At 42.6% G+C, this 26737-nt stretch overlaps 1 protein-coding gene across 13 annotated transcripts in view; it reads right to left on the reverse strand.

Moving 5' to 3' along the window:
• SVIL (supervillin) overlaps nt 1–26737 on the reverse strand; it is a 90138-nt gene that overhangs the window by 9847 nt on the left and 53554 nt on the right. For 4 of the 13 annotated variants that reach the window (XM_072154069.1, XM_072154062.1, XM_072154061.1 and 1 more), the window contains 14 exons: nt 26506–26553; nt 25936–26013; nt 24258–24326; nt 19745–19895; nt 19324–19413; nt 15469–15555; nt 14945–15122; nt 9728–9900; nt 9411–9566; nt 8258–8394; nt 7499–7646; nt 6613–6758; nt 5639–5814; nt 5319–5466 (listed from right to left, as the gene is read on the reverse strand). In XM_072154069.1, the coding sequence (XP_072010170.1) occupies nt 5319–5466; nt 5639–5814; nt 6613–6758; nt 7499–7646; nt 8258–8394; nt 9411–9566; nt 9728–9900; nt 14945–15122; nt 15469–15555; nt 19324–19413; nt 19745–19895; nt 24258–24326; nt 25936–26013; nt 26506–26553 (1785 nt within the window). The remainder of the gene's footprint in view (nt 1–5318; nt 5467–5638; nt 5815–6612; nt 6759–7498; nt 7647–8257; nt 8395–9410; nt 9567–9727; nt 9901–14944; nt 15123–15468; nt 15556–19323; nt 19414–19744; nt 19896–24257; nt 24327–25935; nt 26014–26505; nt 26554–26737) is intronic. The other 9 variants (XM_072154071.1, XM_072154074.1, XM_072154070.1 and 6 more) reach the window with 7 other exon arrangements.

The following is a 26737-nucleotide window of genomic DNA, read 5'->3' on the forward strand; positions in this document are numbered from 1 at the left end:
ATTCAATTAGGCCCCAAAAGTGAAAAAAGGTGAAACTTTTCTCAAAAAAGTCACTTTTACCCCAAATTTTTGTAAGCCACAAGGGATAAAAGATGAAACAACCCCATAAATGTGTAAAACTATTTCTCCTAAGCACAGAACTGCACCACTTTTGCATATAAAGTGTTGTATGGGTACACAGTAGGGCTCAGAAGGGAAAGAGGGGCTTTGGCCTTTTAGAAGCCTGATTTGACAATCATCCTTTACATGTGTCAGGATGCATTTGGAGAGCCCTAGTGGTACCAAAACAGAGGGGAACCCCAACAAGTATCACCATTTTGGAAAGTGCACCCTTTGGAGAATTCAGCAAGGTGTGATATGTGTATTTTCCCCTACAGGTGTTTGCTTCAATTAGGTCCCTAAAAGGAAAAGGGTGAACATTTTCCCAAAAAGTCACTTTTACGGCTAATTTTTGTATCCCATAAGGCATTAAAGATGAAACAACCCCAAAAAATGTGTACTAGCATTTCTCCCAAGTATAAAATTGCCCCACACATGCAAATAAAATGTTGTATGGGTACGCAGTGAAGCTCAGAAGGGAAAGAGGGGCGTTGGCCTTTTAGAAGCCAAATTTGACAGACATCCTTTACATGTGTCAGGATGCATTTAGAGAGCCGTGGTAATACCAAAACAGAGGGGAACCCCAACAAGTATCACCATTTTGGAAAGCACACCCCTTAGAGAATTTAACAAGGTGTAATATGTGTATTTGTCCGTAAAGGTGTTTGATTTAATTAGGACTTAAATAGATAAAAGGTGAACATTTTCCTATAAAGGTCATTTTACTCCTAATTTTATATAGCCACAAGGGATAAAAAAATGTAATAACCCCTCAAAATCTGTAAACCTATTTCTCTCAAGTGTAGAAGTACCCCACATGTGTATATAAAATGTTGTATGGGCGCACAGTAAAAGGAAAGGGGAATGTTTGCCTTTTAGAAGCCAAATTTGACAGAAATGTTTGACATGCATTTGGAGAACCCTAGTGGTATAAAACAGAGAAGAATCCGAAAAGTGACCCTAATTTTTGAACGCACACCCCTTAGAGAATTTTGCAATGTGTAATATATGTATTTGCCCCTACAGGTGAATGATCCAATTAGGCCCGAATCATTAAAAAGGTGAAAATTTTCCTATAAATGTCACTTTACCCCTAATTTATGTAAGCCACAAGGGATAATATATTAAATAACCCCAAAAAAGGTGTAAAACTATTTCTCCTGAGTGTAGAAGTCCCCCACATGTGCATATAAAATGCTTTATGGGCGCACAGTAGAGGAAAAGAGGGGTGTTTGTCTTTTAGAGGCCAAATTTGCAAGAAATCCTTCACGTGTCAGGATACATTTGGAGAGCCGTAGTGGTACCAAAACAGAGGAAAACCCGAAAAGTGACCCTAATTGTTGAATGTACACCCCTTGGGGAATATAGCAAGGTGTAATATGTGGTGTAGTGTAATACACGTGGTGAAATGAGCATTTTGAACATATAGGTGGTTTCCAAATATGATGTGCAATGGAGTCCAAGATGGAAATTTCAATTATTTCTGGAAAGTTCAGTGCCCGTTATGTGGCGCCCCTTATGAAATAATGGAGGGGTATAGGGAGCAACGGGACATAACAGTTGTTACAATTATTCATTTTACCAAAATTAATTCACAATAGGTTGGGCGTGAATTGTGAATGTCTAGTGTATAAGGAGGTAGAATATACCAAGGGACCAACTAAACTTTTGTCACTCTGGAGGTGTCGCAGGTCTCTTAGTAGTATGTAGTGTCCATCCTAACTTCTCTTTTGGAACAGACTCTTTATTGAGTCCTATCATTAGAAGCAGCAGAATTCACCAGGAAAATGCTGTCCTGGCAAAACACAGGAACATCTAAACCAGAGGTACAGGGGCCCCGTCCTTCTTGTCCCAATATTAGTTTCCTAATATCTTCCTCTTGAAAACGGAGAAATGATACGGCAGGACCTGCACATTGGAACAGCACGTAAGAGTTGTACAGCATCATCTGAACAATGTGCACGGCCAGCGCTTTTCTTCGTTTTAGTAGGGAAATTATCGCCAAGTGTTGCCCTTATTCACCTTAGCGATGCCCATTGTGACGAATACTGCTGCTTTTGGCTGGACCAAATCGACCAGCCAATAGCGGCAAACATGGACAGAGGGGGGCAACAAAACCCCTCTGGACCGCAAGGCAAAATTGGTGGCTGTCAGGAACAGCCGCCACCCTCCCCCGATCACCGTGTCTATAGACATGGTGACCGGTATTACTGACGTCATAAGTAAATTTGCTGCTATTGGCACATCTGAATTGATGAGCCAATAGCAGCGATAATAAACTGGGGGTGTGTGGGGGGGACGTAACCCTTCTGGTCCATGGGGCAGGATGGATGGCTGTCAGGAACAGCCGCAGTCTTACCCCGATCACTGTGTCTGACCGGTGTTGGAAAGTCACTACCCGCCGCACCGTTCTATAACAACGCTCGTTGGGAATAGGCTATACAATCTTTATTAATTTTTTAAGCAATTTAGACAAATAAGGGCTTATTTTTTGCGAGACGAGATGCACTGTAAAAAAACCTTTATTTTAGTGGGTTTTTAGCTTATTGAAGCAATTTTATTAACTTTTTACGTGTAGAGGAAAATAAAATCATCAATTCTTGTTTTGGATTTTTAGCATTTTTTGGGGGGAGGTGTTCCCTGTAGCATAACAATAATATATTATCTTTATTCTACGGATCACTACGATTACGGTGATACCTCATTTATATAGTTTTATTTTTATTTGTCCAATTTTATTGAAGGAAAACTAGAATAGAAAAAATGGCATTTGTTTTAGTATTGCCATTTTTATAGCAGCATAACTATAGTATTTTTTGGTTTACGGAGCTGGTTGTAAGCTTTTTGCGTGACAAGTTGCTCTTTTTATTGGTATCATTTTGGTGCTTGTAACTTTTTTGGATCACTTTTTAGAACATTTTTTGTAAAGCAATTTGATAAAAAGTTTACATTTTTGGCAAGTTTTTGGGGTTTTTTTTTTACCACGTTCACCGAGCGGGTCCAATTATGATTAGGATTTATTGTACAGATTGTTACGGACGCAGTGATACCAAATAAGTGGGGTTTTTTCGTGATTTAGTGTTTTTTATACTTTATTACTTGTGTAAAGGGAAATGTGGTGTTTGGGGGGACTTTCACTTTCTTTTATTATTTATTTTTATTGTAAAAAACCTTTATTTATTTATTTTTACTTTTTTTTACTGTTAATGACATCTAAGCTTGAACAAGTGATCTTCTGATCACTTGTTCAAGCTTTTTTACAGGTTACACAGTGCAATACAGATGTATTGCACTGTGTAATGTAAGACACTGAGCATGCTGCGCATGCCCAGTGTCTTACAGCCGGGTCCTGCCAGGAGGCACGGACCCGGCTTCCGGATCAAGATCTCGCAGCCCCGGGCACCGGCAGTCCCGGGGCTGCGATCAGAGCCAGCGGAGCCGGCGCCAGAAGCTGCGGGTGTCGGCTATATATTATAGCTGACACCCGCCTGACCGCGGCGTGTTAGAGGCATTTAAAGATAATTAAACCTGAATCGGACCCCCCCGCGGCGCTTACCGTGGGGGTCCGATTCAGGATTAATTATCTTTAAATGCCTCTAACACGCCGCGGTCAGCGCGACCGCGGCGTGTTAGGGGTTAACACCCGCGATCGGAGAAATCTCCGATCGCGGGTGTTAGAGGCGGGTGTCAGCTATAATATATAGCCGACACCCGCAGCTTCTGGCCCCGGCTCCGTTCAGGAGCCGGCGCCAGAAGCTTGACGTAATAGTACTGCATTTTGCGGGAACGCACCTCCCGCGATGCAGTACTATTACGTCAAATGTCGGGAAGGGGTTAATGTGAAACTTCACCCATTTACCTAATTAAAAAAAAAATCCCCTTCAAAGCCACATGCAAATGAGCAGAGAAGAATCATCTTTTGCCAAGGAGGAATCAGACTCAGATGTCATTTTAGACGCTTATATCCTTGGTTATACAGCTGCAAGTAATTCTGGCAGCGGATTGACAGATTTTTCTCTTTCAAATGGAGATACAGAACCAGAGATATAGGCAATTAAAGACATCTGGCAGAGGATGATCCAATTCCACTCCTTCCCCTACATCTCCGGTTCTGTAGCTCTTCGAACCAGATTTAAAAAATTAGATTCTCATTTTTAATAGGACACCAGAACTAGCTTATAGCTTCTGTAGTGCCCAAGATATAAAGGTCCAAAATTAATGCTCCAGCCTCTAAGCCTGACTCGTCTCTGGCAAAACATGACAATTTTCAGCTCATTTTCACATGATTTTAATTTCATACCCTAGTACTCGGACCCAGTTGGACCCCGTGTTCTCGTGATTTGTGGGGGTCTAATCACCGAAACCCTCACCAATCAGCAAGTTGGGCCCTATCCTGTGGTCAGAAAGCCTCTTTAAAAGGAAATCTACTATGATAAACCAGGGACATTTACTCATAGATCCAGGCACCGTGACTGTGGTAACCTTATTATCCATGGGATTTTTCCTTGTAAAATCAACTTTTAAAATTATGCCAATGAGCCTGAAATGATACTGAGGAAGTTCCCAGAGCCCTTCAGTGCTGCAGCTTCACAGACTTTTACACTGTGCAGGAGCACTTCCCATGTGCTGAAACTTCTTCTGCTGCAGTGATATTATATCAGGCAGAGGGAGAGTTAACAGCCCGTGAATCTGTAACACGTAGGAGCTCTTGGAAATGCCTGAGTAACCTTTCAGGCTCATTAACATAATTTTAAAAGTAGATTTTTCGAATGAAGGAGGCCATGGATAACAAACATAAGAAGATTACCGCAGTCACAGTGCCTGGATCTATGAGTAAGTGTCCCTGGTTTATCATGATGGATTTTGATTTCCTTCAATGGTGTAAAATCTGGTGACCATTTCCCTTTAAAAATCCCCAAACCCATCATACAGTGCAACGCAGTCCTGTTAATCTCCCAATTTGCACCTCTGAAGGCAGGCTGGAGCGCACGTTGGAATGAGAATGGATGAGGGGGGGGGGGGGGGGGAGATAACCAAAATCTACCCATCCAGCTAAAAATAATAATAATAATCCTACAACGGCTTATACGACCAAGTTATTTGAGTAGCAGTTATGATTGTTCCTGGCCGACCCCTTTACCCTACTGCTGACCCATCACCCTGCAGCAAAGCCTTGGAGTTAAGAGCTAAACACATGATATAAGTCCTAGCGCTTTTGCCTTTTGCTTTGGGGGTTCCTCACACAAAGTCTTCTCAGAGGGTTTCTTCATTTCTGTCCAGTCCAGGAACTTTTCTTTAAACAAAATCGTCTCATTGTGCTCAGTCAGTCGACCAAATATAGCCCAGTCTGGGCGACCGTGTCCCTTCCTGGAGAACAACATGACATCTGTATTAGTGGACGATTATACATATTTACATGCAGGACTGGCATGTCTGATGTATTTGCTAGACCCAAAGGCTGCATCACCCACATTTTGGCTCTGGTCTTATGTGTAGACCAAGTATACGAGCTGCCAAACTATACGTATAAACATCTTACCTTGGTATGAGTGAATTGCACTCCCCAGGATCTAGAGGATTGATATCACAGTTCTCATAGTCAAAGATGCCATTCCAGAGGTGTTTTGCGAGTTGAAATGCCACTTTCCTTTGAGCCAGAGTCACCTCCTTGCCGTGCCACACATACACCTCACTGCCAAAATCAAATACCAGCACCTGCAAAAAACAAACAGCCAACAAAATATTTCAGTTTTGACACTATACATAAAAAAGAAAAGAGCACCAATATCAGCCAGCAAAAATTTTACTAATTCCTATAGTCACCACCAGGTGGAGCTCTTTCAAATGAATGTATACAGCTGCCATAGAACTGAACAGGAGATGTAAGAATCTCTGTAGAGAGCGCCACCTAGCGGAAGAACCTTTGACAGCGGTGGGAAGCAAGAGAAACTGTACCAAGATAGGTTTCTTCCTTCCACAGAAGCTACTCTACTTGAAGTCTTTGAGTAGGTTCCTCTTCAGCTTGGTCAACTTTTAAAATTACGTCTAGAGCTAGAAGGGCTCTGTGGGGAGTCACCAGAGCTCCTCTGTGCTGCAGCTGTTACACTGTGCAGAAACACCTTTCCTGTTCAACTGTATCTGAAAACAGCAGGCAGAGGGGCTCTGGTAAAACCCCCAAGATCCCTTCGGGCTAATTAGCATAATTTACAAAAGTGATTTTAGAAGGGAGGAGGCCATGATAACAAATATAAGAAGATTACCAAAGTCACAGTGCCTGGTTTATCATGATGGATTTTGATAGTAAAATAAAGTCCTTGTAGGGTCAATAAGCCATATGTATTTGTGAACTGGATACCCCTTCCATCATGGACCAACAGGAGCTTCCTCTATAATACATATAGTGTATTACCGAAACTGCCTGATATACACAGTCTGAGGACCTAGGCTATAAGGTAGGTTTATGTCTTATAGGGGCTCGATGATCAGACTGTCTGACTCTGAAGAATCACTTACCTCTTTAGACTGCAGGAGAGAACACTTTGGAACTTTACCCCAAAACTCATCGTCAGGGACCAACTTATCATCCACCAAACGATAAATGCAGTTTGTTTCAATGATTGCGTTCTCATAGCGTTCATCTTCCTCTGGGGTTCCAGCATCTGCAATGACAGAAGTGTATTGTAGATTGTAAGCTCTTGCGAGTAGCGCCCCATAAGCTTTGCAGGGATATAACGGCGCTATATAAATAACCATTTATATTATTAGCCAATCAATGATTGTGATGACCTCCTGTATATGCAGATTTAACAAATTTTGGGTCAATTCTACTTGAAAACTTTACACATGACCAACATTCCCATTACTTTCCCATTAACTTATATAAGGGCAGCACGGTGGCTCAATGGTAAGCACTACAGCCTTGCAGCGCTGGGGACCTGGGTACAAGTCCCAGGGTCAACATCTGCAAAGAGTTTGTATGTTCTCTCCGTGTTTGCGTGGGTTTCCTCTGGATTCTCCAGTTTCCATCCACATTCCAAAAACATACTGGTAGGTTGTTTAGATTGTCATCCCCATTGGGGACAGGGACCTATTTGGGAAGTTCTGTGCAGCGCTGCGTTATCTGTGTGCGCTATATACAAAGGAATAATTATTTTTATATTGAGAGGTCAGCAAACCTGCAACAGGCTGCAATGCACAACACAACCCACTAGGTGGCTACAAATAGCATAAAAAAACCCCTCCAAAATCACAAAATTGAGGGTTTTTTAAAATATTTTGCTTGGGAGACACTGAAAAATAAATAATAATAAAGATAAAAATAATAAAACATCTCTGCAGCGCAGGATTGGTGGCATGCAGCCAATAAACTCTCCATCAGAGATTATTTCAAAGAACTTACCCTGATATTCCGTCTGTCCACTCAGGAGTTTCCAGAATTCCCGTGCGGAGTGTGTATGGGTGTTGATCCCCTCCTCTATGGTCTGCACATAGGACGCTCTGCACCCCACCTCATGCTTGGTCTGGATTATAGAAGCCAGTTCTGACGCCTGGGGATAGACGGATTTCATTGAAGCAGATAAAAAGGGGATACAAAAACAAAACCAAGAGTTTGTGCAAACATATAAAAGGGTCAGAGCTCATTCTCCAAACATCTCTGTCCTCACATGGACCACGGAGCGGATTATTGTTAATGCGCTCATATGGTCCTTATTATCTCCTCCATGGCTGTATGGGTGTAGATCAACATCTCATTACATGCAAACCCAAAATTGTAAAATTGAATTATTGTCAAGATTACATTTTTTTTTCTAATGTGGGAATTTCCTGTACAGAATCTGCAGGAGGTTGTGCAAGCAAAGACAAAAGTGCATCATTGTGCCGTGTGCATTGTCCTTTGCTGTAAGAAGAAGGGGTTGAGGGCTTCTCTGCAGACTCGTGGAGGGGGATTGTATCCTTAAAACTAAATACATCCCCCTTTGTTGCGAAGAAACAAAACAAACCTTAGGACACTAATAGCATGTGACCTCCTTCCCGGAGGATTTCCTGGCTCAGCTATCAAAGCCCTGGCAATGCTGTCATCCCCAGCCCCATCAGTCTCCTGCGGACCTTATATGGAGGTTTAGATGACACAGAACATGTCACATCACTGATCACTAACCTTTGCTTTCTCTATGACGTTTGCAAACTCTCCAACCCACAGGAAGCAGTAATGTGGCGATATCAACAGGAAACAGTCACCGCTGTTCAGGGAGGACGCCCGGGGCTCTACCAACCGCGACTGAACGTGTCTACGTCCTGGACAAGACATTGGTGGTTATTCGTAAAATTCACAGAAAACTACAGAAACAGACAAATAAATTGAAACCCCCTCCCCACTTGTATAGGCTTTTCTCACTGATCCGTTTTGGTAAATACTTGTATCCCTTCCTCTGTTATTCTAACTGGAAATAAACCAGGACCCATAAGTTTTTAGAATGGATTTTAGGTTATCTGCTTTCTGCAAGTGTTTCAAGGAAAGTTGGTTCTGGAGGCAGAGGCATGAGTAACATGAGGTAGGCCATTCGATCCATGGCTCCCATTAAAATAAAATGGGTGTTTTTTTAGTGGGTTTTTTAAGGTAATGGTTCTGCACAATGCAAACATAGGGGGCGTTTATTAGGACTTTTATGCATAGAATTTTGGCATAGAAGCCCTGAAATAATGGCAATTAATCACGAATTATGATTTTTTTTTTTTTTGCCCTTCACGTCACTTCCAAACCAAGTAGGTGTAACCCTACCCTGCACTGGCGCACTTACCTATAGCTTCCACATGTTCACTTTTGAAATTTTGTAGGTTTTTGTGCAAATCTACACCAGGCAGGGAGGTAGACTAAGGCACCCGATGAGTGGGTGGGGGATTCCATGATATAGCGCCGCACTGTATGAAAAATTCCTCCAATTGTGGGAATATTTCTTAAACGGGTTGGCCAGGAAAAAAAATCTAATGGCAAATCCACATGAGACCCAGTTTCCCACATGGATCAGCTGTTCAACCCTGTACATGGGCCATCAACAGTTTATCCTGGCCACCCCCTTTAACTTGCACTCTCAATAGGAGGTCATCCCCATGAATTCCGTTTCGGACAATTAACGTTTAGAGACAAGCTCCATGGTATTATTGAAAATAAATATAAAAAGAACCCCCAATCCACCCCCCCCCCCCATGTGTATTATACTCCATAGGATGATAATGTGATCTCCATGACCCTGAATACATGAGTGGGACATGTGCACATACACATAATATACAGTAACGCCCAGCGTTCTCACCTTTAATCTGTATTAACATCAGCTTCTTATACGGCACCGCGCTGTTATTGGAGTGCTGCTCTGTAAGGTTAACGCTCCGTAGACTGACACTGCTGAAGTTCTCTTTACTCGCTAGACCGGCCAGCGCCACTTCAGAAAAGTTAGAATTTTTGGACACTAGAGCGGAAAAAAAAAAATATATAAATCACCCCCCCTGGCATAACTTAATTTACTTCCGCAAAGTTTCAATTACTCATTGGACTTTGCAGATCCTGTAAGCAGGTCACTCGACCCAACTGGTTCTGCTCTGAAGGGACAACAGATAATCCTACACGTACTCTTTTCTACTTTCATCCTCTTGGACTCCATGAATGCGACATTCAGCCTGGTCTCCGTGTACTCCTGCAGGAGGTCATCGCGGGCCGCCAACATTTTGAGTGGGTTCCCGGAAGCCTGGACTTTTCGTACAGGTCTGACGGCTCGTTTGTGTTCTGCGACGGCGGAGGTCAACCTGGATTTAAAGCAAAAAAGAAAAAACACATTGACAAGAGGGAACCGATCATCAGATTTTACCCCATTAAATTACCAGCCCCTCAGGTAGAGTATAAAATAGGCTTTTTAGAATTTCCTTTTTTATGTGAAATCTCCCACATTTACCTATAAAAAAATCTCATGTGAAAATGAGCAGAAAGGAGTCATATTTTGCTTGAGATGTGTCAAGTTTAGAGGATGCAAAACAAGTGTCAATTCAGAAACCGCTCGCTTCAGTTCTATAATGCATAGATGCACATTTCAGTGTCATATGAAAGATAAGTATCTTATCTTTCAGATGACATTGGGCTTGTTGCTCTGTGAGCTACAGAATCAAAAATACAGGCAGTTAAAGAAATAGTTGGGAATTTGAAACACAGATAAAGATTTACAGCATTTTTCGGCCTATAAGGCGCACCAAAAATCCTTTAATTTTCTCACAAATCAAAGGTGCGCCTTATAGGCCAGTGCGCCTTATAGATGAACTTGTACAGAAATGTACTACAGACAAGATGTACTGTACATTGACCAGTGTGTAATAGCTCCATCCCCAGAAATGTCCTGCACCTTCCCACACAGTATACAGGGTCCCTGGCTCCTGAAGTGCCCTGGCACCACAACTAACATTGTGCCCATCCTGCCCTCCCCTAGCACGGAGAGACCGGAGCTGCCATAGTGCCGACCACAAGGCAATCATCATCATCAGTAAACATCCCCCATACCTGACAGCCCTGTAACAGGGGAAAGAGAAGGAGCCACAGGGAACCCCACAGGAATAACACCCTGGCAGAGGAGGGAAGGAGAAGGGGCAGAGGGAGACCCCTTAACCCCTGCTGCATCACCCTGCATTAACCCCCAGCAGCCCATACCTCTGAGATCGGAGCTCTCTGACACGCTGAAGACAAGTTTCCCGGGAAGTGTAGCTGGCTTGAACTGTGCACAGGTCTGCCACCTGCTGGTCATTTTTAGGTACTGCATTTGATCCTGCGCCTTATTCTCCAGTGCACCTTATATATGAATCTAGATGTCTTAGCAGGCATTTATTAGAGGTGCGCCTTATACTCCAGTGCGCCTTAAAGGCCGAAAAGTACGGTAATTCCCACCTATGTGATTAGCTGCCTGGTTCTATAGCTTACTGCGATCTTATAGAAGGATTAGTCATCTTTACGATGACACCAAGAACATGTTTTCAGGTACTATAGAAGCGAAGATAGTGGCGTCTGAATTGACCTCTAAACTTGACTGACCTTAAGTAAAATATGACTCTTCTCTGCTCATTTTCACATGACATTGGATATTTTTAATAGGTAAAATGGGTGAGATATCACATAAAAGAAGGTAATCTAGAAAGGAGACTTTTGTGTGGTTGTTATTTAGCTCCTATTTCTGCTGAGATCTTTCTCTGTAAATAATCAATGACGCCAATTACCTTCAGAGCATGAAGCATGAATGTGCGCTGCCGGGAAGCATATAACATATGGCTAGGTAAATATTAGGTTACAATAGATCAGCCCCCTCCTCCATACCCCCGGCCTGTGCTTAAATAAGGGAATATAATCCATTTAAGGTAAGGCATGAATTATACGGCCTAATGTTGCTGCCCGGCTGAAAGCCTTGATTACATTGAGCGCCTGTAAACAGATGAGCAGAACGCCCGGGACGCCGAGGCCTATTAGCCGGCAGCGAGACTCCACTCCAAACAAGCAATAAAACATGCAAGACATTTAGTGTCCATTAATGTAATTCCCACTGGTTCAGTACAGGCTGAGCACATATTAGGAAAGTACAGGAGCGCCACGTATTATCACACTCAGAAGAGATCACTCCCGATAACCCAGGACCAGGAGGATGTGTCCAGGGGTAAAGGTCACAGCAGATGACCCCCAGCCAGGATCACATATAAATGGCCTGCAGAATTTTTATTGTTATATCATGAGGTCACCTTTCAGTTTTTATAGAGGCGCTAATGATTATAGCAAACCTGTCATTCTGCTGACAGGACACCTGGGAGAGACTCATTTATGGGTGGAGTAATCAGGACTCCCAGTGTCACCGTGTGGGCGGAGCAATCAGGACCCTCATTGTCAAATCATTGTGTGTGGTCAGGGTGGGCGGACTCTCACTATCAATCACAGTTTCAGGGGGGGTGGTAAACAGGACTGTCAATCACTGTGTAAGGATGGGGTATTTAGGACTCTCACTATCACTCGCTGTGTGTGGCCTGGGGTAATCAGGACTCTCATTGCCAATCACTGTCTGTGGGCGGGGTAATCAGGACCCTCACTGCCAATCACTGTGTGTGGGCGGGGTAATCAGGACCCTCACTGCCAATCACTGTGTGTGGGCGGGGTAATCAGGACCCTCACTGCCAATCACTGTGTGTGGGCGGAGCAATCAGGACCCTCATTGTCAAATCATTGTGTGTGGTCAGGGTGGGCGGACTCTCACTATCAATCACTGTTTCAGGGGGGGGTGGGGTGGTAAACAGGACTCTGCCAATCACTGTGTAAGGATGGGGTATTTAGGACTCTCACTATCACTCGCTGTGTGTGGCCTGGGGTAATCAGGACTCTCACTGCCAATCACTGTGTGTGGGCGGGGTAATCAGGGCCCTCACTGCAAATCACTGTGTGTGGCCGGGGTAATCAGGACTTTCCTTGCCAATCACTGTGTGTGGGCGGAGTAATCGGGACTCTCACCATCTCTCCTATGAATCCTGTCGGTACTCACTTTACTTAGAATTTTGTGATTTAGGGTAGAATTTTTTCTAAATGTATATAGTTTTCCATTTGGGTTCTAACAACTCTGCTTGTTGTCCCAGAATGGGAACCCTCAGATATGTGTCCAAGCATAGTATCACACACCCTCACAATGCTGTCAGGAAATATCCTAACAAGGAATGTTCATGTTCTTTGGTGTGAATTATGTCATTGAAAATGGATCCAATAGTTTTTTTCATTCTCGGCATCTCCAATTCAGATTTTATGTTACAATCCCAGGGCAATCATCAGGGCAGAAGATGAACATAAATTGTAAGGAAATCTCATGCCCGACTATGTGATTGATGTCTCCTAGTGGTCCACGTCATGCTGAATAACTTTATACAGTAGACGCCGATATAATAAATGCCAGGCTCAGCCAAATCTGTCTCTCGCTGTGATCTAATAAAGCTTCTTGCCTAATGGACCCACACAGCGGTGTAATACTACACAAAGATCACATTGTGGGTGCAGTTCTGGCGCGGAGACATAGTCATTTCGACAAACAGTACACAATAATAATGCAAATAAATCAAAAATGCACAAAATAAATATGGAACTGATGTACATGATACTTTCCGACCTGCAGCTGTGCTACTACAGTATGATGAGACCCACACAGAACCACCCATGTATAATAGGGGTTATAGAGATCTATCATATGGGCTCCTTAGATTTCTCTTCCAGCAGATTTATTAAATATTATGACCCCGCAGACCACCCCAGTGTCTGGTCGCTCATGCAATGTCTAGCAATGGATGCTGTACGAGGCCCCCAGCTGTGTATATATCTGCTGCCGGCCACAGGGGGGGAATGAGGGATGATGGTAAATACATTGACCCATCTTAGGTTCTGCAATACGATACCCATGGGTCACAAATGCCTGGGAAAACCAACTGAGAAAACAAAGCCTACTACGGGTATTACTCTACTAAAAGCCCGCTACTACTAATGTAAACACTCTATATGGCGTTCAGGCCGGGAGAAGGAATGAAAAATGATGGAATAATTTTTCCATAATCCAGGACGTTCTAATATTTCAATGTCTATATAGTCATTTATGTCCATTTAGTATCCAGCACCGTTCTTTAAAGAATGTGCACGGATCAGGACTCATGTCAGAATGATGAAAAGTAAAGACCTTCAAAGTTTTTTATGCAACATAATGTCCACTTGTAGTTTTCAAACACATAACAAGCAGAACGGTCGTGAGGATGGAAGATGAGAATTTTCATAATAGAAAAAAAGTCTAAAAAGGGGTTTCTCAGGATTAAATTACTGCTGCCTTATCCTTAGAGGAGGTCATTAATGCTATACAGTTGTGCACTACTTCATCTTCCCAGGTCTGTAACGTTATATCCATCCATTAAAAAGATTAAGCTGCAACACTGAGCACAGCCACCATGTAAAGTACGGCGCTGTGCTGGGTGAGCAGTGAAGAGAAGACAGCGCTTATCTACATGCTGTTGTAGGATTGCATAGGGTTACACAAATTTTCTGCATTCAGGTGGGAAAATCGACAATAATGTCCAACACTTTTAGTGAAAGCCTCTGGGAATATGGGGCACGTTGCTTCTTTTTTGGCTCAGTTTTCAACCTCAATTGAAACTGGATTTTGCGTGAACGTTTGTTTTTTTATCTAAAAACAGAAGCATAAATCTGACATGTGAACAAACCCTATGTCATATTAAAGTTACATCTAGAAAAACAGGCTGTGACATACCTAAAGGGGTTTTCAAGGAATTTGGAAAACCCATGGGGGGGCGGATGGGAAGAAAAAAAATCCTCACCCTGCAATAGTTCCCAATTCCTTACTCCAGTACTTCCGGCTTTCTGGTCTGTGTCCCACTAGAAGTCCCGGTGGAGTCACAGGCCCTCCGACATCCAATGAGTTGCTTCCTCGGACATATGGACAACATAGTTCCCTTGGGAAAAGAAAGTGACGTCCAGTGGACAGAGGAGGCCACTCATTGGATAAAGTGGAACCTGTGATCACTGGGAACTCTGGGCAGGGTGCAATTCCAAAAACTGAAAACGGGAGGTGGTAATGCATTTCTTCGGAGGTTCTCTCTTATTCTTGGAAAACTCTTTAAAAAAAGTTGGAACGGGGGAAAGAAACATAACCAGTCCCAGCATTACCTGGTATTGTAGCTCAGCTCCTACAAAAGCTGCAATACACAACCTCTGAACAAATGAGGTGCCATTTTGGATGTTGTCCACGTCAAAACTTATGAGGCTACTTTATAATTGATCGGATTCACTCACTTTGGTTCTTCAGCGCTAAACAAAAGATCAAAATCATCATCGAATAAGAACGATGCCGGGGTGGCCTGGAACTCCAGTGGCCGGTAAAAGCGAGAGAACGTCTCGTCGTCATCTAGTTTCATGACTTCTTTCACAGATTTACTGGTGACGGAGAGCGTCGTGTCCTGGAGGCCTCCAACTGAAAAAAAAATTGTCAAAAAAAACCCTTTTATTGCACATTACATAAGGCAACTTTTGATTGTTAAATACATTATAACTTTATAATGAATCTCAAGTTTTCAAAAAGTTCCTAAAAGTTTGTAGTTGCGCCCATACTACTGCAGAGAGGTTAAAAAATTGCTGTGGGAAGGACCAATACTGGCCAGGGTGGGAGAGAACATGTAGTTCCCTTATAATTTAACCAAATCCTCAGCAATCAGATCACACAATATGAATCTCCATTACACCTCGTTTACTGAAACCCAAAGTACCAAATTATATTCCAGTTTGTGTTACAAGCGTCACCAGAACCTGCACACACCCACCTTTATTGTGTAATCTTCCCAAAAATGATTCAAGTTTGTCCAATTTTCTATCAGATTCCAAGTGCATTTCAGGCTTGGCTTCAATTTCTAGTAAAAATTAATTAAAGTTTACAAAACGACGAGAATCACTTGACAAAACGTAAACAAATCCGTCATGTTCCGCGACACTGAACGAGTCGTTTTGTGTAGTCGGAAAATGACAACAATCGAGAAGATTAATTGCACCTAATGAACTCTAGAGGGGGCTACAAGACACTTGTGTAACTACGAGATGGGGATGAGAAGTCTTACTGCTTAACGAAGCTGTGTGTTGGTTATTACAATACATCATAACCATGTAGTAGCCTCAGAGTAACCCATTAGTTACGGACTTGCTTGAACTTTTCCCTCTCGGGCATAGATGAGGCAATGAGTTAGATGATTGATGATCCGTTCATAGAATAGTGATGGGATGACTTCTGCACCCCCACAGATCAGCTCACGCAGAAGCCAAGGCTGCTAGAGGTAGCGCAGTGTATGGAGCGGTAATATCAGGCCATTTCAGCTCTGCTCCCATTTGGTTCTCATCAGTAACTAGGAGCTGCCCTTAATAGAGTGCAATACTAAGGCCTCTTGCACACTAGCGTTGCGTTTCACGTCAGGGTGCAATGCGTGAAAAACTGACGTTTTTGCTGCGTTTTTGTTTCATTTTTGTTCGCGTTTTTTTGCGTTTTCGGTGCATTTTTCACGCGCGTTTTTTTAAGTCAATGGGACTTTTTCAAAGGGACCAAGGTTCGGGAATAAAATGTTTTATTTAATTGAAAAATAATGTCTTCTGATAAGTTGCAAACATCTGCGATCTATTCTTCACTGTTCCGCGCGCGTATATTATCTCCCGACAAGTTAGCAGATGTGAAGAACAGTGAAGAATAGAATAAAAACAGTGAACACAGTGAACACAGGATCATTTAAGATAAAAACACAGTGCAGAACACAGTGCAGAATAGATTACAGATGTTCGGCACATCTGCTTACTTGTCGGGAGATACGCGCGGAGCGGTGCGAACAAAATAGCATGTGAAGAACAATATATATGTGTGTAAAGAACACATTGCAGATGTTTCCATACATCTGCAATGTCTTCTTCACACATATATATTGTTCTTCACATGCTATTTTGTTCGCACCGCTCCGCGCGTATCTCCCGACAAGTAAGCAGATGTGCCGAACATCTGTAATCTATTCTGCACTGTGTTCTGCACTGTGTTTTTATCTTAAATGATCCTGTGTTCACTGTGTTCACTGTTTTTATTCTATTCTTCACTGTTCTTCATTATGTTTTTTTAATTAAATGATCGTTCGCGAGCAGGGGAAATACTGTTATACTGGTCACCTAGCAACCCTTACGTTTAAAACGCATTGCACTCGCATTGCACTTGCAATGATTGCGAGTGCAATGCGTTCTTGATGCATCTCCATAGACTTGAATGGGGCGTGAAAATTGCGCGTGACTCGCAAAAATAGAGCATGCTGCGATTTTGACGCGCGTGCAAACGAACGCAAGCACGCGCGTTGAAAACCACGCAAATGGAGAAAGACCCATTGAATACAATGGGACAGAGTGCAATGCGAGTTCTGAGCGTCAAATGCACGCGCAGAACTCCCGCGTGAAAAACGCCAGTGGAGAAGGGGCCTAACAGCCAGTATGTGCCCATTTCTGGTGCATTGTGGGGTCTTCTGGATTTGAAGAGGTTCCAGGGGAAATCTTCTACTGATGACCTAGCGTGAGCATAGGATGTCAATAATAAAGTAATGGAAACCACTTGAAAAGGTAGTCAGTTTTGTCCATACAAAGCAACGCGTTCGGTATTGACCCTGGAGATCTGTGTAACCATAACTTTGTGTGTGTTGTTGGAAGCAACAGGACTGTGGAAAAAAGTAAAGCATTTATATTCTAGGATTGTAGCTGAACTTTGAGCATTGGTGTGTGTGATCTCTTAACTGAGCACAGCAATGTTCTTCCTTTTTGCTCGGAGTCCCTGCTGTACAGCAGTCCATTTAAAGAAAATCTACCATTTGTTTTTATGCATTACGAACCAAGCATACCTTGAGAATGCTGAAGCAACACTGATGCAGAAACATATCTTGTTTAATCCCTGAATTGAGTGCACTGCCTTGTCCTGCCCAGCAAAAGTCTAGAACGCTGTATTCACTGTTGTCCTCAACAAACAGAAGTAATCAATCGCTGCACCATCCCCCATCTGCTGTGTATGAGTCATCTAGCTCAGGTTGATTAGTCCTGACTGGACCGTTCAAGCAGCTCCTGTGTATATGGAAATTATGTGTTTGCGTACTGCAGCCAGCAGCACCCAGCTTTCCCAAGGCCCTGAAATTTTGTAAATTGCCACTACCGCTCAGTTCAGGGACTGAACAAGATATGTCTCTGCATCAGTGTAACTACAGCATTCTCAAGGTATGTTTGGTTCAGAATAAACAAAAACTAATTGGTAGATTTCCATTAAGTATTCTATAGAAGTCCAGGTACAAACAAAGTTGGTTACACAGATATCCAGGGCAAATTTCTAACACGGTCTACTACTTTGTATGGTCCTAACTGGTCACGGCTTCCCCTTAAGTGTAAAACCTCTACCCTTCCTCTGCGGCAGCAGAGTGTTAAACCCCTTCCCTTTGTTTATTTCACCCCCATGACGCAACAGCCAAAAGTGGAGATCAGATAAAAGGTAATACTAGTTAGTGTAATTAAAGAAAATAATGTGTGCAAGAACATAAAGGGAATAATTCAGAGACATGCTAAGCTTTGCATTTCCAGCTCACTGTATGAAGTGCACATAACAACTGACCCCTATGGCACCAAAACAAGAATGTGCGAATAAACGATGGGTGATGAAACAAAACACAATAGGACGGTGACAGGTATTTCCCTATGCGGGAGGCGTGTGGTCTCCTTCCATTTCATTACTACTAGATGCTGCCAGATCATGAAGTTACTGTATGGTTGTTTCCTTACAGCCGAAATAAACTCTGGCACATTGTTCCAAAATCATACAATCTGTATCAGCGTTACTAATAAAACGGGAGTTCTTAACCCAAACTTTACCAAGTGTGGAGGCGGACATGTACCATATATACTCAAGTATAAGCCGAAAATGTGCTGAAAAACTGTAACTCGGCTTAAACTGGAGTCTATAAGAAAAAAAAAAAACTTAGTGTACAGCCCTTCCGACGGCCCCCCAGCAGGTCCTCTATCGGCTCCGTTCCCCTGCAGGGTTCATCACAGGCACGCTGACAGCACAATGCCTGTGACAGACCGCGTGGGGACACAGAGCAGATGCCGGGCCGCGATGTTTGGAAAAGGACCTGCCAGGAGATGTCGGAAGGGGAGCACACTTTTTTTTTGTAGGCTATATACTGGGGAGCAGGGGCTGGCAAGCTACATACTAGAGGGGGCTGGCAAGCTACATACTAGAGGGGGCTGGCAAGCTACATACTAGAGGGGGCTGTTAGTAGGTTTTCCCAGTTTTTTGTGTTTAAATTAGGGGTCTCTGCTTATACTCGGGTCGGCTTATATTCGAGTATATACAGTACATTACAGAATACACACATACAAGGTTGAGTATGTATGTAATCATATGAGGTTTGTAACATTCCTACATGTTCACGTGTGGCTCTGCTCTCCCGGCGATTGGGAGAAGCGCTTTGCCTGCACTCCCCCCCCCCCAATCTCCACTTCAGCGGCCAGGACAGTTTGGCAGTGATAGATACTCCTGACTTTCTAAAATATGCCGATATTGTTTAGCAAGATTTTTTCTTAGTCTTATACATCTATAAGGGATGCTGACTCAGCGACCTACTAACCTTCACAAGGCTTTGTGACCGCATTGATAGACTTTGGTTTAAGAGCCACTGGTGATGGTAAAGCTGTAATGACAGTAGGAGATGCCAAGCCTGCAACAGGGAAAGAATTCAAACAAAGTTACTTTAGTAATAAGATAAATGCAAAACACATGGCTACCCATTGAGTAAATGTCAGACCCATTTCTGAACCTGGAATTAACCCACTAAAAAAAAAAAAAAATAAAAAAAACCAATTTTCACACAATTTTTTTTTACAGGCAAAATGCATTTTGTGAAATACAAAAGTAAATGTCTCCTCTATATTGGAGGTAGGTATCCAAGGATTCGGATTTCTTTAAGAACACAAGAAGGGGTTTGCTGAAAACCTGGGCTTACCGACAACCTGGATATGGAAAAAGGAAGTAAACTAAAGGCCACAAACCTTTCTTTACCATTCGTCCCGCAACAGTAAATTGAGTGGAGTCATTGGAGGCTCCGATGCCCTTAGACTTCCAGGCTTCTTCTCTAATAGTGATCTGTTGTTTCCTCTCCTCAATGGTCATGCGTGTCCCCGAGCCATCAGTGACCCTCTGCTTTGGGGGGAGAGAGAAAAATCTATTAATAAAAAAAAAATACACAAAACATTTTTCAGCATATCCCTCAACCTTCAGACGTCACTTATAACTTTTAACAACTGTTTGCAGGGGATTCTTAAGTCCCTGACCTAAGGACACCTGACTTACAGATGACCTCTAGATACAAAAGGACCTCTCTGCCCTTCTGTGACCTCTGGTGAAGCTCTCTCTGGATGCTGGCAATTTGCCGATCTTTAGTCCCAGTCAACAGTAACTGGTCTGCAATAAAGTTCCATCTTTGTTCCATTGTTAACCCAAAATTTTTAAAAATCCAATTGTCACAAGGAATAAAAAAATAATTTGTATGGAGCACCCTTACAAAGTATACCTGTTCCAGCTTACATACAAATTCAACTTAAGGACAAACCTGTACGTAACCCTGGGAAATGTCTGTGTAAAGGTTTTAGTGCGAATAAAGTCTAAAAGGGAACCTAGAGATGGGTCCTGTGAGAAGCATCGGTAGCATCTCTGGTGCTCCTGACATCTGCCCGTTGCTTTAATGAAACTAGCCTGGTACACGCCGCATTGTGCATGCACTGAACAGACTACGCATGTGCTGGGAACAGAATTGGGGACATTGCGATTAGGGACATTACACCACATGTCTGTAAAGGACCCATAGAAGGTTTAGAGTCTCATATCGGTGTCCAAGATAAGGAGACATAATAAAAAAAAAAAAAGATAAAAATGGTGGCGCAAAATGACACAATAACCGAAAACAGACACCATTATAGTCCTTGGGATTCATTTGTGTCCAATCAGAACATGGATCAATGAGGACCTCTTAAAGGAGACGAGAAATGAACCCAAAACATTGAGGATTATACTATAGTATGTATAAGTATTTCCACACTGACCCTCCGCTCTAGTAGCGTCCACAAACCCCCCTCAGCTCTAGTAGGGTCACCCCCTCCACCTCCAATAGCATCCACCCTGCCCCCCTCAGCTCTAGTAGCGCCCATCATGATGAGCTCTGAACTAAGATTGCCACAATCACTTTTGCTTCTATCCAGTGCAGTACTCAGCTATATGATCTAGACTTTCACTGAAGTATTAAGTCTTTCAAAATGGGGGTACTTGTGATCCCTGTTACTGTGATCAAGGGTGAAACCAATAGTGGAAGCCCCAGAAAATAGTAAGTACCCATCTTGAGGATGGATACATTGTGATTATGATAAAGCATTTTGGCTTTACAGATCTTTACCATAAAAAAAATAATAAACCACCGACAACTATTAAGAATTAATTCAAAGGAAAGAGGTCGGGGTTGGGTGGGGTTGTGTGTTTGTGTTTCTTGAAAATCTTAATAAAAATGATTTTAAAAAAATTAAGTCAAAGGTAATTAGTACCAAAAAATAAGTAACAGTTGTATATCATCATATTATTGTAGCGATATGGGATGTAAAGAGTTACGTTGCGTTGCTTCTGGCAGTTCTAATACTTATTATATCCAGATGAATTTCATGACTAGAGAGATACAGAGCCCCCTGCTGCGTCCCCCTTACTGTCAGACATCTCTCGCACAGAAAGACACCGAAAGTCCAATTTTTGACAGCAGAAGACGATAACCATGACAGGAAGGACACATCTCCGGCTTCTGCTCCTCAAAGGGAGTTCAGCGAGGAGACAAAAAGAGAGAAACCTGACCCCCAGCATCCCCCGGCGTAACATGGAGAGCACCGCCGGATGTGTCTGTCACTGGACGGAGGCCACCTGTGCCGCGCACTGTATACCTGCCATCTATACACATATAGGATGTGCTCTACCAGAGGATTTTTTATTAATTTTTTGGGGGGAAATTTACACAGTTGCAGACTGCTACAGAAGATGCTACATTTTTCTTTCTATATTCCACATGAAAGAACCACCTCAACTTGGCCCTATAGTTTTTTGTGGGTTAAGTCGGTTGTACCAAGATACACAGTTATCCCAGTGACAGGAAGGACCTAAGGCATGGGCGCGAGAGGTGTTACTCAGAGCCCTCCCTGTGGGCACCCAGGCTGTCGCCCCAGCACAGGAGTTTGCCAGACAGTACTCATGGCCTCCTCCCGCTGTCTTGGGCAGCGCAGGACTTGTGGCGCTCAGGTGAATTTGAACACAACATTTTGGGCTTCCTGAGAATACAGGTAGAGCGAGTAGGTGTGGACAGGGTTGCATTAGTCAAGTTTATGCTGTGCCATTCTTCCTGTTCATTGGAGCCTTGGAGGGAAGCTACAATCTAAATTTCTCCAGCTTCCTTCAACTGTATTGGTGTCCTCAGGATGCTGATACGGTTGAAAGTTTTGGTAGAGCAGTTGGCGATAACCTACTGCTTATTGCCGTGTTGACACACCAGGATAAATAACTGGGTTTTGGTTGTAGTTTGGATACTCGATCTTTAAAGAAGTTCGCCATCACTGCCCTCTCTTATGTCTGACTGCTGGAACTCCCAACGCTCGCAAGACCAGTCCTTTACAGATCAGGAGAACAGGGGTCCCATTGTCATTAATAGGTGCAGCAGCAAAAAGAGCACAAATCCCGTCACTCCATTCAATACTTTGGGAGCATAAGAAATGATCAAGCAACTGTGGCATCTATGGCCCCTAGCAGATAGTAAATGAGAGTTCTGGAGATACCAGAGCGCTGTCCTCTGCAATATTTGCACACCCATTGAATAATATGGAGCGACAGGACACATGTTACACCATTCGTTCCATCAATTAGTGAGAACGGGCCCAGATCTTGTGACCAGGGTGTATCCGAGCAGTTGGACCAACACCAATAGAGAACAATCGATCTTGGTACGACCCATTTAAGCGATTAGGACAGAGTTTCAATACCACATAACACGGCCCAGTGTCCTTCGTGTATCGGCAAATTGAAAGAACTGCAGTCGCTGCTGGTTAAATAGTTAAACATATATATTTCCTGATTATTCAATCATCACCTAGTCACACTGTATTATCTGTATCACCTACTAATGTATTATTAGTTGTAAGAATATGTAATCTGGGCCAGACCCCCCCCCTCCCTCCCAAAAGCAACTGGCTGTTGCCAATGTTGCGACTGCCTTCTGAGTGACATAAAACAGTCCTTACATGGTCGCTTACATTACTAGGGACCTTCCAGTCCACACTCAGGGGAGGTCAGAGATGGAGGCCATACCGTTGCATTGTGTTTCCTGTAAGTAATCACTGTTATGTATCACAAATACAAGTAAATTATTACTAATGTATGTATTTGGCCAGCTTCTTCTCTAGTGCACTCCTGAGCCATTACAGACAGATATACAATACAACCAGGACCATGTCTAGCACTGGGAAAAGCAAAATTTTTAAGATCTGTATAAAAAGAGCAAGAAGAACCATTTATAAAAAGAGATGGTCTTATCCAGAGCTACAGCAAAAGTCCACATCATGCCCATGTTAATAGAGAAGCAAAGACGATTTGATGACATTCCATCCCATTCCTTGGCTACACCACATCACGCGGACCAGCTCTCAAGCTTTATTATATACACTAATATACTGATATTTAACTAGTATTTTTCAGTAGGATCCATGTCTACGGTGGAGCTGCCAGAATCCCAGATGCTTGAAGGCAAGAGGAAATGGACGAGACAAATACAATATTTCTTGTACAACTCTATTCCGCCACAAGTTCCCCTAAAATAAGCAGCTCAGGGGGTATTTGGCAGCCCCTCATCTCAGTATGTCTGAGCGAGACGTAATTAAATTACCTGCAAAAATCCCCTTTCCATAATGAACTGTATATCTTAGGCTGAATGCTATGGGCTGTGCTCGGCTGGATCATATCACATGCAAATATGTTTGTTTTATGAAAACTACCCTGACACCCCCCCCCCCCCCCAAAAAAAATGGTGAATGGCAGATAGAGATGAGCCCTTTGCAGTCTAGACATATGGCATCTGACCTTTATTGCTCTCATGTAGCTTAGTGAGAGATGGGGAGGGCTAATCTGTGATGTTCAGAATGTGTTCCAACCACAAGACGTTCTACCTGTGCCAACCCTACTCTTAATGGGATTATACGAGGTGGCCTTGGGCCAGATGTATATGTAATCTTGGAGAAAACGTTAAATCAAGGCATGGATAATTCCACATCATGAAAGAAAATTGCACAAATTCCTAAAATTCATCCCAGAGATTCCGAGACTTCCATTTGATTGGCCAGGTTTGTATAAATCTTTGCATTATTTGCCACCCGCAGCTTCTATGCATCATTGCTGTGGTCTACACCAGATTTCTCTTACTATACATATGCCTTTGCAAAACCTAACATTTTGTGCCCCAGAAATCTTCTACACATCCAAAAAAATCACCTTCCATCGCCAAGGATGACATTCTGCAAACATCACCGGACTCGACTCACTCTCTCTATCATTACTGACCTTGAACGCAAGAGAAATACAAAAAACAGAAAATAAGAAAGAAAAAGAAATGAACTATGGGAGAGGAGAACACAGCAAACAGCAACCCGCTAGTATCAGCCAGAGCTGTGTGTACTTTAAAAGGGAAGGGGGACCAATAGGGAAAAGCCATGGTGGCAGCTGTAATATAACTCTCAGAGGTGAATTATAGGTAGTAAAGCAGTAGTATAGGCAACACAGGTGAGCTAAAAGTTACAACAAGCAAAGTTATAGGAGAAAAAACAAAACGGCACACTAGCTGGCGATTTCGCCAACGGCATCTAAGGGTTAATCTCACACCTTGATCTGACCATTCATATACAGTTATGGCCAAATATCTACACTACCATATAGATGGTCTCAAACCTTATGTATACTAGTACCCAATACCAGGGGCATGAAGCGGCAAGTGGGGGTAAGTAATAGGCAAGAGCTCCCACACCCAGAAGATGGTTGGCCGGTCCCAATATAAAGGGCCTTGGCCAGCAACAACATCAGTCTGATACGTATCCTATAGCTCTTGTACATATATCTGTAATGTTGTGCTGATGTATCATGTTTCACCATATGTTTTTAGTTTGTAATTTTTTCAAGTAGTTAATTTACTCAATACTGCAGATGTATACAGTTTACATTTGTGCGCTCTTGGCCTAATAAAAAAGTCATTTACTTGAATAATTGCTATAAGAGGTTCCCACCATCTGTCCTTTTGTGCCCCCACTACTTAAAGGCAATGTACAACTTTGGGGGATTTTTTTTTTTTTTTTATTGTTAATGAGTTTTTGGCCTATGAGGTTTTCCTTGGGGGGAAAAAAAAAAAAGCTTGGTCCACAATAGCCGTTTCCTCCCTTTGCATAATTTTTTTTTTTTTTAGAGAAGCAGCCTTATATCTCAGAGTGGATTTCTATTCTATGTTCTCCTACATGGTTAGAAACACTCATTTAAAAGGATGATTGATTGGAAACACTCATTAAAGCCATAAAATTGCCAAGCAGAAAACAGATTTCTAGAGAGTGTATATCTTCTCAAAGAAGCAGTCTGGTGTCTCATAGGGGAAACGTTTTATCTAGATTTATCTAGAGAGTGAATATCTTATCAGAGGGGATTTCATATCTTTTCTTAGTGGTTAAAAACACTCATTTAAGAGGATGCATTGTCAGAAGAGGCATCAATGAAAGCTTCTAACCACTTAGAGTTAAGAAATCCACACCGTTCCCTTGCAGAGAAAGCTATAAGAGAAGCAGTCTAAGGGAACACTGAGGATTTCTTAACCATTTTCTCCTAAGTAGTTAGAAACAATCATTGAAGCCAATTATAGGACTGACAAAACATTCTTAAATGAGCGTTTCTTACCACTATTTAGATAAGAGAAAAACAAAGACATTACACTGCTTCTCTGATGGTTTTATCTGCTGCCGACAGTGAGTGTGTGAGAAGAAGCACTTTCAGAGGAGAAACCAAGCTCAATTTTTTATTAAAACCTATGTCCTTTAGGGGCCATTTCTTTTATTTTTAAACGTCTGCAACAACCAGTCCCTGTTGCTCATAAAGAAGCAATAGTGGTATTTGCTGGTGCACACAATTTCCTCACCTGATGAATAGGAACAAAATACTGGCATTTATAGGCGGCAGGTATAGCAGGAGTGTAAATAGAAGCATAAACAGGTTCCTATGGACAGAGGCAGAAGCAAAGCAAGAAAATTAGAGGAAAAAAAAAACCTAAAAGTATAGAGAGCTAGCTTAAGAAGCAGCACAGAGCGACAAGACACATGGGGGACAAGACACAAGCATATGCAAATGTAATAACTCCATACGTGCCTATAAAAGCCATACACAGCCCATGCAATTTATACAGCCACGGACCATAGACTATATCCTCCTGTGTATGATACGATCCTGTATATTCCCATCCTGTAGACAAGGTATGTGTAATGTACAACTACTACTGTAGGGGGAGCCAGTCACAGAGCGGGCAGTAGGCAATGGCCTCAGATGTAATACAGCACACGGCATTTCTCAGCAACAATAACGTATATACGTCAATCATGGACCGAGCGATATCTGGGGACGTCACTTCCAAGCTGCACAGAGAAGCGTATGACAGCACACAGCCAATATTAGAAACACTTCTTCCAAGCCGTTGTGGCATAGTCCGGCTTACCCACAGCTGATTAGACAGGACATAATCATCCTTAATATCTCCTTCTTCCTACAGGGAGACGAAGGAGAAAGACCCAAGTGAAGCAAAAACTTCAGAAATCATAAGATTATATTCATATACTTAATACAGTTACTCAATATAGAGCATGACTGCGCAGCTGTGCGGGTGACATGGGGGGGGGGGGTTGAGTCTGGGGGAATTCACCAAAAAAAAAAAAAAAATTATAGAATTA

This window comes from Engystomops pustulosus, chromosome 5 (genome assembly GCF_040894005.1).
Source record: "Engystomops pustulosus chromosome 5, aEngPut4.maternal, whole genome shotgun sequence".
Taxonomy (NCBI): Eukaryota; Metazoa; Chordata; class Amphibia; order Anura; family Leptodactylidae; genus Engystomops; species Engystomops pustulosus.